Source organism: Peromyscus maniculatus, chromosome 7 (genome assembly GCF_049852395.1).
Source record: "Peromyscus maniculatus bairdii isolate BWxNUB_F1_BW_parent chromosome 7, HU_Pman_BW_mat_3.1, whole genome shotgun sequence".
Lineage (NCBI taxonomy): Eukaryota > Metazoa > Chordata > Mammalia > Rodentia > Cricetidae > Peromyscus > Peromyscus maniculatus.
Window position 1 is genome coordinate 55,686,913 of NC_134858.1, and position 16,376 is coordinate 55,703,288.

Consider the following 16,376-nt stretch of genomic DNA (forward strand, 5'->3'; position numbering starts at 1 on the left):
TCCAGGCTGTGACCAGGTCACTTTGCCTGATGGGAGAGTAAAAGAGCAGGTTTTAGAGACACTCAGGGTTCAGCTTGAAAAGCATACTCTATGCTAAGCCGGGCAGTGGTGACACACACCTTAAATCCCAGAACTCGGGAGGCAGAGCCAGGCGGATGTCTGTGAGTTCCAGGCCAGCCTGGTCTACAGAGCAAAATCCAGGACAGGCCCAAAGCTACACAGGGAAACCCTGTCTGGAAAAAACAGAAAAAAAAAAAAAAAAAGTATACTCTATCCTAAAGGGAGCCTGGAGCCACTGAGGGTTCTGGAACAGAGAAAGGGCATTGAGAGGGCTAATGAGATAGCATCTGCAGAAGAGAGAGAAGCCAGCCAAGGGGCAAAGCAGGTGTAGTGAAACAACAGCACTTAAGAGTGTAGGAAATGAGGAAGGCACCGTTCAGGACGGTTGGTTCTGAGCCCTGATCACTGAGACAGCAAATGTGGAGCATTTGGTCTAGGGTGTGTTAAGTTAGGAGCCTGTGTGCAGAAAGCCCAGGGCAGAGTTCTAGGAGCAGCAGGGCGTATGGATGTGGAGTTTGGGAGGGACATCTGCTACTTTAATGCATGGGGACCAAGCAACAAGACCCAGCAGGAATGAGAGAGGACAGGGGCAGAGCTGGTGTCGCTGTCAGAGCTGAGCCAGGGGTGATGTACTGGGATAGATCAGGCCTGGGCCAGAGGCGTCCCGGACTCCCCTGGGTTCAGCTTGTACTCTGGCTTCCCCCAGGTGCCTCACTCAGGCAGGCCGCATGCACCACTTCTTATATCCTTCACTGTTGCCTGCTCAAGCCATGTGACCCATGTCCATCTGTCCCACCTAATGATGATTAGCAAGAACATGAACATTTTATACCGTCCTGGCCACCTCCAGTGACAGCTTATATGCCTTGGTCACATTTTTGCAGGGGAAACAAACAAATAAATAATACATAAACAAACCCAAACACATGAGTTTCTCAGTGTCACATCATCTGTCACTGAACAGAGCCGAAAAAGACCAATCCTGCAGCAACCCCTTTCTACCCTTCTTGGAAAAAAAATCCTACCTACAGCCAGGCATCTCTAGCCTCAAGTAGCCAGGGACAGCCCTTCCATCCTATCCGCTCACGCCTTCCCCCACTCCCGATGCCAGGAAGCTGCACAGAGGGAGTCCCTCGGCCAAACCCAGCTTCCTGGCCAGCCACCCCCTTCCCTGGCTGTCCACAGTCCACTGCAGAGAAGGCCTGGGCAGCCACTTCCTCTCCAGATGCTTCCAGTCCACAGTCTGGTGGCCTCAAAGCGTCCCTGTCTGGGTGCTGAGTCAGCAGCTCCGATTCACAGAGGCACCCTCGGGGATACCGCTTCCTGCCGGACAAAAGGGCCACAGTCAGCCAGCAGGAAAACCTAGCTGGCAGCTGCCTGGACTCCTGGCTGTGTGCCATAGGAAGTTAAAACCTACAGAGTTACCCAGCTTCTACGTCGGCTGTCCTCTTTTTACCCCCTAGACAGAAGCAAAGCCTGGGAGCTGGGCTGTGCCTCTGTCGCGTGAGGGCTTCCCTAGCGAGCATGAAGCTCTGGGCTCAACCTCCAGCCCCTCATACAGCAGGGGTGGTGGTACCTAACTGTGATCTTAGCACTCGAAGGTGGAGGCAGGAAGATCAGGAGTTCAAGGTCATCCTTAGCTACATAGTGAGTGCAAGGCCAGCCTGGGCAACAAGAAACCCTGTCTTGAAACAAAAACAAACCCGGAGTCTGCCAATGCTTCTCAGACTCCGTATCTCTCAGCCTTCTCACCGCTGCGTATACCGATCATCTCTTCACTGACCCCTATGTCCCACATATCACCTCCTACCAAACTCATTCTCTCAGGGCCCTTCTTCTCCTGAGACCTAAGACAGGAATCAGGCTCATGTCCCCCCTGCTGGCAAATCTGTCACGGCTCCCCAGTAGTTACAAGAGAAGACCTCCATTCCTGTCAGCCTCTACCTGACACTCAAGGCTCCTCTTAGGATCCCTTCCCGTGCCTCAAGCTACTTCCTGTTCCTGGGGCTCACCCCCAGGATCACTCGTGAATGTATGTTGAATGTGTGGGAACCCAAGAGTTCTCTCCTGATCATACTAATTATGTTTCCCCCAGAGCATAGCTGTCCCTCACTCCAGAGGGTCCATGAGAGGCTTCCAGAGTGGACACTAAGCTTGATCCCTTTCATCCTTTTCTCCATTCGGGACCCAGGAAACCCCCCATTCTAATTTCAGCCTAGAAACTCCATGGAGCCCCCCAAGAAAGACTTCCAAGAACCTTGGCCACTGTAAGTCAGGGCCAGCCACCTTCACCTTGAAGCTACGGCAAGTTTATCCAAACCCAGCAGAATTAGGACCCAAGGGCACTCTCAAGAAATCACCCAAGACTCATTACCCCACACATTCAGAACAGCAAACCTGACTGCCAATGGGCTCTGGGGCAAGAAGCCCTGGGCCCAGGGGTACTCTATAGGGAGTCTGCCCTCACCATAGCCACTGGCATCATCCCAGCCTCTTTTTAAAAGATTGCTGTTGTTGTTGTTATTATTATTATTATGTTGTTGTTGTTGTTGTGAGCCATCATGTGGGTGCTAGAACGTGAACTCAGGTCCTCTGCAAGAGCAGCAAGTGCCCTTAACCACAGAGCCATCTCCAGCCTGATTTGTTTTGGGGGAGGTACAGCTGCATGCGGGTGTGTGTGTGTGTGTGTGTGTGTGTGTGTGTGTGTGTGTGCACAAGTGAGTGCAGGTGCCTACAGAGTCCAGAAGAGGGCGTCAGATCCCCTGCAGGGGGAGTTACAGACAGCTGTGAGCCTTCATGTGAGTGCTGGGAACCAAAGTCAAGGTTCCCTGCAAGAGCAATACATGCTCCTAACTACAGAACCACCTCTCTAGCCCCACCCCATAGCCCACCCCACACCCCCAACCTCCCATAGAAAGGACAAAAGTGAGAGTCACAGTGCTCTAAAAATGTCAGCTAAGTTCCTGGATCCAGTTACGCCTCAAGCAAGCTGCAGACCTAGATGGGCCGACCTTTTCCCCCTTAATCCAGGTCTAGCTAAGTTTCTGTGATGTGCAACCGAAGGTGTCCTTGTACACGGTAGTTCATCTGTGCATTGCACAACTCCTTTAATAGTGCATGGAATGCCTGTTGGGGAGGCCGTGGGGACAAAGGTGACTCATCTGTGTGGGTGTGCTCAAGTAGCAAACCCCCAGTACAGAAGGTAGATCTGCCTTGCAGTCGATCCCACTTTAAGATGCCATGAGGGCTGCTCAGTGGCACCTGAGAGCCATCACAGCCTCCACGTGTGTTCTGAGGGCCTGGAACAGCTCTCCAGGCAAGGCTGGGAAAGGTGAGACTCATCTTAGCCCTACCTGCTGCCTCTCAAGCGGATCTCCTTGATACGGCAGCAGATGAAGACCAAGGCCTCAGAAGCAGGAGGACCTGAGCTTGGTCATCAGAACCCAGGGGTGGTGGGGTGGGGGTGGTGTTTATCTACCAGGCATGGTGGTAGGTGCTTGTCATCTCAGGGCTAGGGAGAGGAAAACAGGAAGAACCAACCCTAGGCTCACTGGTGAACCAACCAAGGCTATTTGGTGAGTTGTGGGCCAGTGAGAGCCTACCTCAAAGCAAGAACAAACAAACAAAAACCAAGGTGGGTGACAATTGAGGAACAACAGCCAAGGCTATCCTCTGGCTTCCACAGCTAGTAACCACACAGGCACACACACCTGCACACACACATAGAAACAATGGCAGAAAAGGAGCCCAAGGTTTGGGCTTCTGATCCTAGCTCTGGCACGTGACTGTATAGTCATAATAAGGTCTACCACTGTGGTTGTTGAATGAAGATGTTTGAATGAACCATAGACTCATATAGTTGAATACTTAGTCTCCAGTTGGTAGTTGTTTGGGAAAGATTAAGAGGTGTGAGCCATGGGGGCTGGAGAGATGGCTCAGCGATTAAGAGCACTGACTGTTCTTCCAGAGGTCCTGAGTTCAATTCCCAGCACCCACATGGCAGCTCACAACTGTCTATAACTCCTGTTCTGGGGCTCCGACACCCTCACACAGACATATGTAGGCAAAACACCAATGCGCGCATACACGCATACACACACACACACACACACATACACACACACACACACACACAGGTGTGGCCTTGTTGGAGGAGGGGTTTCACTAGGGGCAGGCTTGAGGTTTCAAAAGATTGGTGCCATTCCCAATGTGTTCTCTGCCGCCTGCTCGTAGCTCAGGATATAAGCTCTCAGCTGTTCCTGCCACTGTACCCTCCTCTGCCATCATGGACTTTAAACTCCCGGGATTGTAAGCCCAAGTAAACCTTCCCTTCCTTCCTTCCTTCCTTCCTTCCTTCCTTCCTTCCTTCCTCCCTTCCTTCCTTCCTTCCTTCCTTCCTTCCTTCCTTCCTTCCTTCCTTCCTTCTATTTTGTTTTTTTTGAGACAGGGTTTCTCTGTGTAACAGCCCTGGCTGTCCTGGAATTCACTCTATCAACCAGGCTGGTCTCTAACTCACAGAGATCCACCTGCCTCTGCTTCCCAAGTGCTGAGATCAAAGGTGTGCACCACCACACCCCACTCGTAAGCCCTTTCTTTTACAGGTTGCTTTGGCGTGGTATTTTATCACAATAGAAAAACAATGACTACATTCACCTTTCTTTAAAAAAAAAAAAATACAGGGCTGGAGAGAAGACTCAGAGGTTAAAAGCACTTGCTGCTCTTGCGGAGGACCCAGGTTCAGTTCCCAGCACCCACATGGTCGGCCACAACCATCCATAACTCCAGTTCCAGATCTGACCTCCTCTGGTACCAGGTATACACATGGTGCACATACCTACATGCAGGCAAAATATTCACACACACATAAAATAGATGAATCTCTTTTAAATTTTGTAATTATTTACATCCATTTATTGTGTGTATTTAAGTGCATGCCACACACCTGTGTAGAGGTGAGAGGACAACTTGTGGGGATCATGTCTCTTCTTTTTACCATGTGGGTCCTGGGGATTGAACTCGGGCCATCAGCCTTGGAAATAAGCACCTTACCGTGCTGAGCCATCTTGTCAGCCCAGCTTCCTCTCTCTGCGTCCAACATTTCTAAAAGAAAAACTTTGCCAAACCTAATGGACCTCCTTTAAAATTTTAATCCTTATGGTGTACTATCATGCAACTTACATTGAAATTCATACAGCCACGTTACCACAGAAGTCACTAATTATTTCCTTAAATCTGTTCTCCCCTTCTATAGCGTTTAGTCAGGCATAGGGCCACTCAACTAAAGACTACAGATCCCAGACTTCCTTTCGGCTGGGTGTGGCCACATGATCATTTTCTGGCTAATAAGATTTCAGAGGAACTAATATGTACAGTTTCTGGGTCGTGTCCTTAAAGATGGAGGGCGCCCTCTCTTTCCTCCTCCCCCTTCCGCTGCATGGAATAGGGATGTGGCAAGTCTTGTAGGACCACACTGCCAGGGCAGCCCCAAGCATTACAAAACAGCAGGACAGAGGGTCCCTGGGGCTACGGCTTCAGCCCTGGATATAGCCAGATGGTCACATGGGGGAGAAATAAGCATCTGTTCTAGCATAAGTCACTGTTATTTCGGTCTTTCTTATGGCATCTGAATGAACTAATTTAAGGAGCCATCCCTCGGTTTGTCTCTTTTCTCTCTCCACCCTAGGAAAATTGCTAGTGCTCAGAGCCACAGAAGAAACCATCTAAAATAGGTGTCTTAAAATTTTGAGCTACAGACAGTCTCAACAATCACCAGTGGATGTCAGAGCCCAGCAGAGAGATATTTCAAGGGTGGAAGTGACCCAGGGATTGTACAGAAAGAGAAAAGAATAATGCTCAGAAGAATCGGGTGAATGGGAGCCCACAGAGTTTGGGAGAAGAGCAAGATCACACTGAAATTAAGCTAGGTTCATCCACAGAAGAGTGAGAAACGAGGGAGAGAAACGAGGGAAGTCATTCACACACTGGTGACCACAGAAACCAAAGCTGGGATCCCTGGGGGACACCAATAGGGTGAGAAGAGACCCCAGGGCAAAATCTGGAGCAACTGCAGAAGTGGATGGTTAGGTGTCAGAACAGAGGACCTTTCCCTGGCCACCCTGGCCCGCTTGTAAGCTCTCTCTCCCTCTCCGGGGATGGGAACCAGCTACCCCCTTACCCCAGGCAATCTGCTTGCTTTGAGGCAGCTCTCATTGGTGGAAAATGCTTCCTTACTCTGAGCCAAAATCTATCTCCCAGGACAGCCTGTATCGGTTCTTAAGAAGTCCCTACGATCACACAGAACAAGCATGTGCTCTTTCTCATGGCCCTGCAAGGATTTGCTCTTCCTTGACGAGGTCGCCACCGGGCAACTGTGCCACACAGTTCACCAAAACAATAGATTATCAAATGTGTGAGTCCTTGGACTCAGGGTCACCTTCCCATGTCTAGCCACCGGCTTCTGATGAAGCTGGAGGGGACTGGAGCTCTTAGGTGCTCCGTGTTGCTCTGCCAGTTCACTGGCCCATCCAAGTGCATCCCTCCAATTTCCACGATTGATTAGGTTGGTTGGCCAGCAAGCTCCTGGAATCCACCTGTCTCCACCTCCCCAGTGCTGGGGCTACAGTGGGGGTACCCCTGCACCCAGTTTTACTTGGGTCCTGGGGATCCAAACTCAAGTCCTCACGTTTGTAAGGCAAGCACTAAATTAACTAAGCCCTCTTCTCAGCCCCTAAAGTACCGTATTTTCACAATAAACAGAGGGCAAAGGTTTGGGGAACAAATGTGTAATTTAAGTATAATATGACCAGTCCTTTGGGATAGATGCATATAGGCAATATGGACATGGTGGATTAGCAATTCCTTGACAGCTTTCAAGGAGGCCTAGGAAGGACTGCTCAGGAGAAGGGGACATTCCTCTGTCTGGGAGAGGAGGTGGCAGAGAAGGTGATGGAGGAGTGAACGTCACAGCATATTCTGGGAAGACAGTGCTCTGGAAGAGGCTGTGGGAAGATGAGACAGGGGTCACTTGAGGATTCCAGGTTGCTTCTGTGCAGTGGGGAGCTGGGATGCTGTGGCCCACACCTCCACCCCCTCTCCCCATGTTCTACCCCAGACTGTCTTGAAATATCCCTGACAGCTTCTTGGAGATAGTGACTCTAAGTTCGCTCAGCACAGGGACAGCCATTCCCAGATTCAATTAAAACAGACCACCCCTTCCTCACCTGACGCGCTCACTTCCTCCTGGACATCTGTGCTTTCCCTCCTTGGCAATGGAGTAACACACACACACACACACACACACACACACACACACACACACACACACACACACACCTACCTCTGAAGGGCTAGTCGCCACGTGGATGTTCATTTTCTCCAAAGTCCTTAATGAGTTCCTCTTTTATTCTCAATGGCCTCTTCTGATACCAGGGATCAACCTCCTTGTAGGGGATCCAGCCCATATGATACAGGGAGGCTGTGGCCCCAACCTCAAGCCTGGGCTTGTGACCAGATCTGACTCAGGGAGAACCCTTGCCCCACCCCCAGTTCAGGGATGGGAAGTGAGCCAAGCCATAACCAGTCGGAGTCTTTCCTCAGCTTTTCTGCAGAAACCCTCAGTAAAGACTTCCTTGCTGAGGTTGCTAGGAAGGATCTGGTCTAGGCTGTTAGCAATCGATTTGTCAGCTATCAACAATCTAAAGGAATTGATCCAGGGGTGGGAGAGATAGCTCAGTGGATAAAGTGATTGCCACACAAGCATGAGGATCTCAGTTTAGCACCTACATAAAAGCAGGGTGCGAGCCAGGCGGTGGTGACACACACCTTTTAATCCCAGCACTCGGAAGGTAGAGGCAGGTGGATCTCTGTGAGTTCGAGGCCAGCCTGGTCTACAGAACGAGTTCCAGGACAGGCACCAAAACAACACAGAGAAACCCTGTCTCGAAACAAAACAAAACAAGAAAGCAGGTGTGACGGCATACTTATAATCCCAGTGCTGGGAAAGGGCTCCCCGGCCAGGGAGGGAAGCTTACCAGATCGGTGAGCTCCAGGCTCAGTAAGAGACCTTGTCTCAGAAAGCAAGGTCCATAACAACTGAGGGAGGCACCCAGGTTGACTTCTGGCTTCCACTTACACACATGCATGTGCCCGTACACACACTGGCACCTACATGAACACACTCGCACACGGAGACAAGCACTCAGAACACATGCACTGGATCCCATCAGCCCCTTGCACAGGGAACACAGGCTTGCTCATCCCCTTGAAATAACGGCTCGGCTCCGAGGGAGCCCTCTCTGGCCTGGCTCTGCCCACCTTCCCACATTCACTTCCCCCCACTTCGTGAGCCGCTCCCAGCGTCTGCAGCACAAGACCCTCGCTCCTATCGCATGAGGGATCGTTTGCACCACTGCAGTCCCTTCTTCTGAGGTGACACGGGTACTATCTCTTTACCCCGAAGGCACCCGTGACAGCAAAGCCAGGACAAAGTCTGACGCTCGACAGAGGTCCTCGCCATCCCCTGCACCTTGCCTGATCGGCACCTCGGAACCTCCTGAGGAGCAGCCACGTGTTCTTCCTTTAACTCTTACGTCCTTAATCCTAGCCAAGGCTTGGCCCATGGCGAACTCAGCGCTCTCTGCTCAGTGGTGGATGAGTGGGTGAGTGCACCTGTGCTTAGACAGACAGACAGATGAACAGACAGATGCTTACAAATAAAGAGAGGATCCAGAAGCCTGATGGTGAACCCACCCCCAGAATGTGGGAATGGGGGTCAAGTTCCCTTTTGTTTTCTACTTGATTACAATGATTTTGTTTGTTTTACAATGAATACATAAACAAATGAATGCAATAAACAAATGGAAAAGAGAAAACAGTAATATCAGGGATGTATGAGGCTTGAGGTCCTGGCTCTACTGCTTACTTGCTAGGCTCTCATTCTTATTCCCTAAGGGTCCAGGTCACTGACCCCTGCTGAGATGACAATTACATGCTGGGCTGGTGACATCATTGAATGTCTGGTGGAGGCCGGCCTTAGTGTCTAAGAAGGCAGCTTTGGAGTTGGAGGTTAAAATCCATACTCTGTCATTCCCAAAATCATGTGACTTTGGGAATCTATGCTGGTCCTCAGTTTGCTCATTCATAAAATGGTAATAATAATTCCCATCCTCACAGGGCTTGGCTGAGTAAGATAATATGAACTGACCTAACCAACACCAGATGCTCTGTAAGTGGGTGAGGGACCTGGGCGAGGGAAGAAGGGTCTCTAAAATTCCCTGGGGAGGTGCCTCCAAGATGGCTTTCTTTTCCCGACAATGAGTCAGTTCAGGCCTTTTGTGTCCAAGGCTACCCACTGGATACCATGCCCCAGCCCTGTGATTCTACCCAACAGAGCAACCCGACTTCCTCTCAAAATGACTGTGTGAGTCAAGACTGTGGTTAAGTCATCAGCACCGCCTGCAGAGCCGCTCAAGGTCTTTCCTGCATCCTTGACCTGTTTCCCCATGCCTGCAGGAAGCACACAGAAGAGGAAGACAGAACACAGGACGGGGTGACTGGCCTCCCCAACCACATGATCATTACCACACAGAGGTCAAGGCTCCAAGCCCACAGAAAGTAAACCACAGGCCTTGATAGGTAGTGCATGCATGCATGGTGAAGCATGTACGGCAGCGCTGGCCCACCGTTCTCACTCCCTTCTGCTCAGGGAGAGGCCCTCAAGTGAGCATCTTCTAGGACCTAGCAGCCACTTAAAGCAGCATGATGCCGGCTTGAACTCAGAGCCACCTGCAGAGGTGAGACGCTGACCTGGGCGTACACAGGGGGCACATATGTGCACACAGACCTACCATCAGAGGCTCAGTGATCTGAACACATTGAAAGTCATGCTGGGCTCAGAGAAGGACCAGCCAGCATGTAAAGAAAGGAAGAGATAGGCGCATAGGAGCCCAAATCAGAGGGCAGGTCCTAGGCCAGATGCTGGCGGACCATGAAACATACACCTGAATTCATTCAACATCTGCTGAGCCCTGACAGGTGTCCATCATTTATGCCTGGCAAGGCCAGCCCAGCCAGACTCCAGTAAGGGTCCACGTGCATTCTATTCAATGCCTCTCTGCCTCTAAATCCTTTCTGTTTCTGCCCTGAAAGAAGCTCGGCCTAGCAGAAAATCCCCGCCCCGCTCTCTCTCTCTCTGGAGCATGTCCCACTGCCTCTACCAGGGACAGATCTCAACAGGCTCCACCAGTCCTCAGAGGTAGGAGGCCCTTTGAAATCCACCTGGCCTGGGGCCCACAGCCGGGTTCATATGAGAATGTGAGCCCAGAAGAGAGGGTGCTGCCCTCGGGCCCACAGTCAGCCATGCCAGCAAGGGTGACTAATGAGCGTTAGAACTGGCTCATGAATGCCTCCAGGCCTGGATTCCTCACCTATTAGCCGGAATTGCCAGGCTGCTTTTACTGCCCAGGGCACAGCATAGGCTCAGGAGTAGGTGTTTAAATCCTGACACAGAAGCCCTGCTAGAGTGACAAACCAAATGTCAATGACAGGGACTACCTATTGAGACTCATCTATAAAATAGGACCGTCATTTCCTAACCCACAAAGCTGCCATGAGAATAAAGACAACAGAGAAAGATCGATTAAAGTGTTTAATACCAAATCAGTGGTAAATTTTATTGTTGTGTGTGTGCGTAGTGTGTGTTCATGGGTGATGCAGGCACACTGGGGTCTTGGCACATGTGTGGAGATCAGAGGACGACAGCCTTGGGTGTCGGTCCTCACCTTTCACCTTGTTTGAGACAAGGCTAGCTTCTGGGAATTGTTCTGTCTCAACCTCCCACCTCACCACAGCAACTCTGGAACTGCAAATACAGCCTGCTTTAGCGATTTGTGGGAATGCAAACGCAGGTAGGTCTCCAGGCTGCTGGGCAAGCACTTCCCACCGAGCCTTCTCCTCAGCCTGTCTTACTGGTTTTGAGTCAGGGTTTCCTATATCCAGGTCTGGCCTCAAATTCATTATGTAGCTGAGGCTGGCCTTGAACTCCTGATGTTCCTGCCTCTACTTCCCAAGCACTGGGATCCTAGGTACACATCATATGCCCAGCTTCCCAGAGGTAATGATTGTCATTACTGTTATTACAACCACGGGCATGGAGGACTAGGCATGTCCTCTACTGGGTCCTTCTGCATTTGCTTCCTCACCTCTTCCCAGCCAAGACCTCCTCTACAGGGCTATACATCCAGGTCCTGGGGACGGTTGGTCCTTCTGAGTGCTCTCCTTCCCACCTAGACCCCACCATCACCGGTCTCCAGAGCAGCAAACATAGAGTTCAACTTCACCTCTAGGTCTGGCTCCTTCTATTCCCCTTTCCCTGTGCTCGTCCCAGAAACTAGGTCATCACTTCATGCATCAAGGGTTCCAGTCCCTGTTGCCCCATGGCTGACATCCCCCAGGTCATGGTCTCTTCATAAGCAAATATTCCAGTGTTTCCCTGGGGAGGGCTAATGCTTAAGTCATGAAGGGTGTGGAGGCATCTTTCCCAAGACCACAGAGAAACTGAGAGAATGGGGGCATCCGGCTGGAAGAACCAGTCAGAACTGGAAGGCATAGGCAGATCTCTTCTCTAGGAATTGAGAGCATCAGTGTGAAAATGACTAGGCCTCTGACAGGACAAGAATATTCTGTCAGGGTCCACAAGTCTCTGTGGTCAGCCTTGTTCTCTCCCTGGCTCACCAGATGAGTTCTCTCTGCCCAAGGGGACCCTTGGCACATTTGCCAACGTCCAAAATGAGTCAAACCTAAGGCTGCCTCTGGAGTGGCAGAAAGTTCTGAAGGCAGACAATAGATTGCCCTCACCATTTGCTTATTGTGTGCCTGTGGGTATGTGACTTGCCCTTGCCCGGCTTGGGTTTTTTCTTCTCTTCAATGATGTGAAGACAATCACATGATGTTCATCCAGCATAGCCTTACCCCTGAATCCTGAAAATCCAATGCTCCTACCCTGAACACTGCAGGACGGCTTGGCTGACCTACAGGTGGTGGCAAGGGCTGTGTATCAGCACATGTGGCCCTCTCCCATTGTGTGGCCATGCTGAGCCCCTCTCCCCAACCAAGGCCCTTCCCCCTTTGCTGGTACATTTCCCTGCCACTCCTGCTCCAGGGTGTGGGAAAAGGGACAGCAATCAAAAGTCCCCACCCACTCAGAGGATAAGCTTCTGGGCAGTGACATCATCCTCCCTGCCCTCTTCCTTCTCTCCCAACCCTATGACTCAGATTCACAGCTCAATAGCCCCCATGTGGTCATAATCTCAGAGGATTTGGATTTTCTGCACATAGCCCAACCCAGAAGCATCCGGCTACAGGTCAGACACTCGCTCAACACTTTCTAGGAGTTTCTCTGAGGATGTGGAATGCCAACTCACAGCTCTGGGATCACACTGCATCCCAAACTAGATTTCTCATCTTGGTGTCCAACCCAAATCCCACCAAAGAGAATGAAGGCTTCCCCTTAGAGGTCAGCCTGGGAGGAGGGGTGACTCCTGCAGAAAGCGTCAGGTGTGGTGGCCTCTCCAGAATAAGGATGCAGGCTCCCCAGAGGACTGTTCTGAAAGGCCAGCACTTCTATAACTGTTCTGAAGATAAACATTAAAGCATCCAGCCCAGCTGCCAGGCACCCAGCTGCCAGGCATCTGAGCATCTTGGACATTCAAGTGCCCTGTTCCCATCAGGTGCCTGGACGGAGCTTAAGGGGGACAGGGATGGAAAAGAAAACTGGGTCAAATATCCCAACTCTCCTCTGACGCTGAGGCCGGCCTGAAACCAGACTTCTTCCCTCACAAGATGCAGCAGGGTCTATCCTATAGCACAAGTCTGGAGTGCGTGAGCAATATTCTGCAAGCAGGAAGAAGCCACCACGGATGCCAGGACCGCACAGAACTCTGTAGACCAGTCATGGGACCAATGAAATCATCACCAAGGCTACTCTGTGCATGGAGAAACGCTTTCTCTCTTTACTGTCCCTTTGCTTCATGACACTTGGTGGCAAAACTGATGTCTACAGGACCAACCTAAAGTGATGATGTAATGAAAAGCCTTTCTTTTTGAAACAAGTCTCGTATGCCCCAGAAGAACTTTGAACTATGTAGCCTAGGGTGACTTCTGAGCCTCCTGCTTCTACCCCCTAAGCACTGAGATTACAGGGATGAGCCACAGCAACCAGTTTATGCACTGTTTGTTGCTGGGGATCTAACCAGGACTTCACGCATGCTAGGCAAGCATTCCATACACTGAGCTATATCCCCAGTGACATGATGAAATGTCAGTGACATCAGGATACTCTGTGTCAGCTAACTGTGATGTATTTGTAACACCAGAGGGGAAGACATCCAAGGGCCACAATCAGTCAAGTGTTAGTGCTTCAGAACTCCAGCTACCAGAAAAATGCACACATCCCAAATATTCTTATTCCCAGGCAAGTTGGAAATAGAGGCCACCACTCCATACCACCTAGCTCCCCAGCCCTCCACGCTTGCCTGCCGTTCAATCAGCCCAGCCCATAAGGCAAGATTAGGTTACAATCTCAGGTATTAGTTGCAGGTCCCCAAACTACAAGGAATGCTGTTGCTCAGCAGCAGCCCTGGGGATTTCTGGGCAGTCAGAGGGGATGAGAAAGGAGCCTCAACTAAATAAATAACTCTCACACAGTTCAAACAGTTTCGTTAGTTTCTCAAACTCAAAGTAGCTACACACACACTTAAAAGAAAAGGACTTGAGCCTGACATGGTGGCGCATGCCTTTATCCCAGCACTTAGGGAGGCAGAGGCAGGTGGATTTCTGTGAGTCAAGGTCAGCCAGGTCTACAGAGTGAGACTCTATCTTTAAAAAAAAATTTTTTTTTAAGGACTTGGGTTTAATTTAATCAATACTCATCTACAGATGATCATCCACAACCAATCTGAAAGGAAATAGTTTTTCACAATTAAGCCAGTGCCTCCCCAACACATACACAAAACCCCCAGACACACATATACAAACATCTGATTTAATACTTGCTTAATATTTCCCTTCTATGAGATAAGCTCTCAGGTCTGAGTCATCCATCATGCATTTCTCATTAGAGCAGGTTTGGCTTAGAAATAAAACCCCCTTTCTGCCAGGTCACTGCCTTAAACTCCCAAATCTGCAATTGGTAGGCTCCGCTCTAGTGAGGAAGCACCCGCGGGAACTGGATTCAATATTCTGTCCTCTGGGTCCCACCCTGGGCCTTCAGCTTCTCTCCATCTTCCTCTGAATCTCCTCTCCATCCATCTCCATTTAGCTAAGACATCTCAAACTGCCCCATCCCAATTTCCACTTCAATCTAATTTGGGGGGGAGTCTTGAAAGTTGTTCCCAGAGCCTGTTCCCTCATGCCCTTCTGCAGCTTGTAGAAGTCGGTCAGTCACCTACACCTCCAGAACCAAGCACAGGGGACCACCTAACCTCGTGCTCCCCTCCCCCGCAGCTTCCCTTCTCAGAGCTGGCATTCATGGTGTTTTCCTCCTCAAAGTCGGGGGAATGCTTCCCTCCCAGTCTTGACTAGCGGCTTCCTTACGCTTCCAGAACCATCAACCCAGTGACCTACCTGCCTTCATGCCCACGCCACACCCAGGGCCTGAACAGTCACCCACCCAGTCTGGGGCCCCAGACTCTGGGAGTCTTCAGATCCCACAAATCCCAGCCCCAAGAAGGGAGCGGCCAGGCAGCGGTGCTCTTAGCTCCTCCGGGCCCTAGAGCCCTAGCGGTGTCCTCTGATCAGGGTGCTGGTGCCTTGTGGGAAAGGGCCGCGGGCTCCCAGCTCCATGCACCCCGCGCCTGAGCGCGCACGGTCCAGGCGCGGCCGCACACAAAGGCGGCCCCAGCCCGCGCCGCCCCGCGCCACGCAAGCACTCACCGCGCCGCGCCGACTCCCGGGACTCGGGGACACGGCGGGGTGCAGCCCAATCGCCGCCACCATCGGTGTTGCCGCCGCCGCGAGGCCCGGCCAGAATAGGGCCGGGGGACGGGAGTGGGAGGGGAGGGACGGCCAGAGGAAGCTGCGGTCCCGGAAAGGCCACCCGGGTGCGCCCCAGAGGCTGAATTGGCCCCGCGGAGGAGATCCGACGACAAGGCCTGAGCCCGCCTGCTGGGCAGGGCCCCGGGCCTGGACCCGCCCCCGACCCGGACCCCAGCTCGACCCCTGGGGGGGAAGACCCCGGGCTCCGAGGAGGGGGTTGTTGGACTACTCACTGCCCATCCCCCACACGGACTCAAACACTTCCAAGAGCCAAAGTTTCTTTTTCGGTGAGAGAGGACAGGTGACTGGCCATTGACCACTCCCATTGTCCAAGCTGTTGGCTCCAAGCCCTGTTGCAATCCAGCTGTCCCATCTCAGTCCTGTATTTCTCCCCTCGACACCAGGCTGGCACCGCGGCTCGGAAAGGGTTAACTCGACAGTGAAGAATTCCAGAGTTGCTGGGAGCTCTCTATAAATACAGTGTTGTGGGCGCCTGAGCCAACCGCAGGGCAATTTCCACTGAGATGGTTTTCCTCTTTTTCTTACACCCACAGACACCGGACCAACTCTACCCCCAACCCCGTCCCCAGCTCCATGGCAGCTGTTGGCCAGACCAGGTTCCAAAGGGAAGAGTAAGCCTGGCCGGCCCCTAACCCCCATCTTTGCCACCTATCCATTCCCACCCCATTGGACCAAGTCCTTAAAAGATCTAGCTCCAGCCTGCTACAAGAGGAGGACAGAGAGGGATGTGTAAGCCTGCTTGAAATTTGCCAACATCACCACACCTGGGCTTGGATCTGTCCATCACACAGACAGGAAACAGCAGCAGTGTAGCTGGTCTTCCGAGGGCTCAAGCCTAGCCAGAAAGCTCTCCATGCCGGCCTCTATAGATCTTCCCACGGCCCCCACCAGGTAGATAGTATTTCCATTTTGCAGATGAAAAAAAAAAAAAAAACCGAGATGTGAGGGATGCAGAGAGCTATCCTTGTCCTGCTGCCAGACTTAAACCGAGTGACCGCAGCTCTCGGAGAGGGCTTAGGAAACACGCAAGAATCCGTGTGAGTCTCTGTTTGTGTCTGCTACTGTCTTAAGCTCTGCACAATTTATCTCAATCTTCAAAATTCAACGAAGTGAATGCTGTTATTCTCATTTTTACAGATAAGGAGATTTAGACACAAAGAGATTTTACAGTAACTTATCTGAGGACACCCACCTATTAAGGGAAGAGTCAGAATTATTTCACCTCTTGGAATTTGTGTGCTGAGGTCAAACATAGCTATGTCTAT

At 51.4% G+C, this 16,376-nt stretch overlaps 2 protein-coding genes across 2 annotated transcripts in view; both read right to left on the reverse strand.

Annotated features, from left to right (window-relative positions):
• Cd276 (CD276 molecule) overlaps window positions 1-15,344 on the reverse strand; it is a 30,378-nt gene extending 15,034 nt beyond the window's left edge. Inside the window, 1 exon segment of the mRNA XM_042281032.2 lies at window positions 15,324-15,344. The gene's annotated coding sequence lies outside the window, so the exon portion shown is untranslated.
• LOC143274398 (uncharacterized) lies at window positions 938-15,416 on the reverse strand. The gene is made up of 2 exons (XM_076577461.1): window positions 14,989-15,416; window positions 938-1,383 (listed from the first exon to the last, which is right to left on the reverse strand). Exons 1-2 carry the CDS (start codon window positions 15,414-15,416, stop codon window positions 1,086-1,088), a joined length of 726 nt encoding a protein of 241 aa, XP_076433576.1. The 3' UTR covers window positions 938-1,085.
• Window positions 15,417-16,376: the final 960 nt, after the last annotated feature.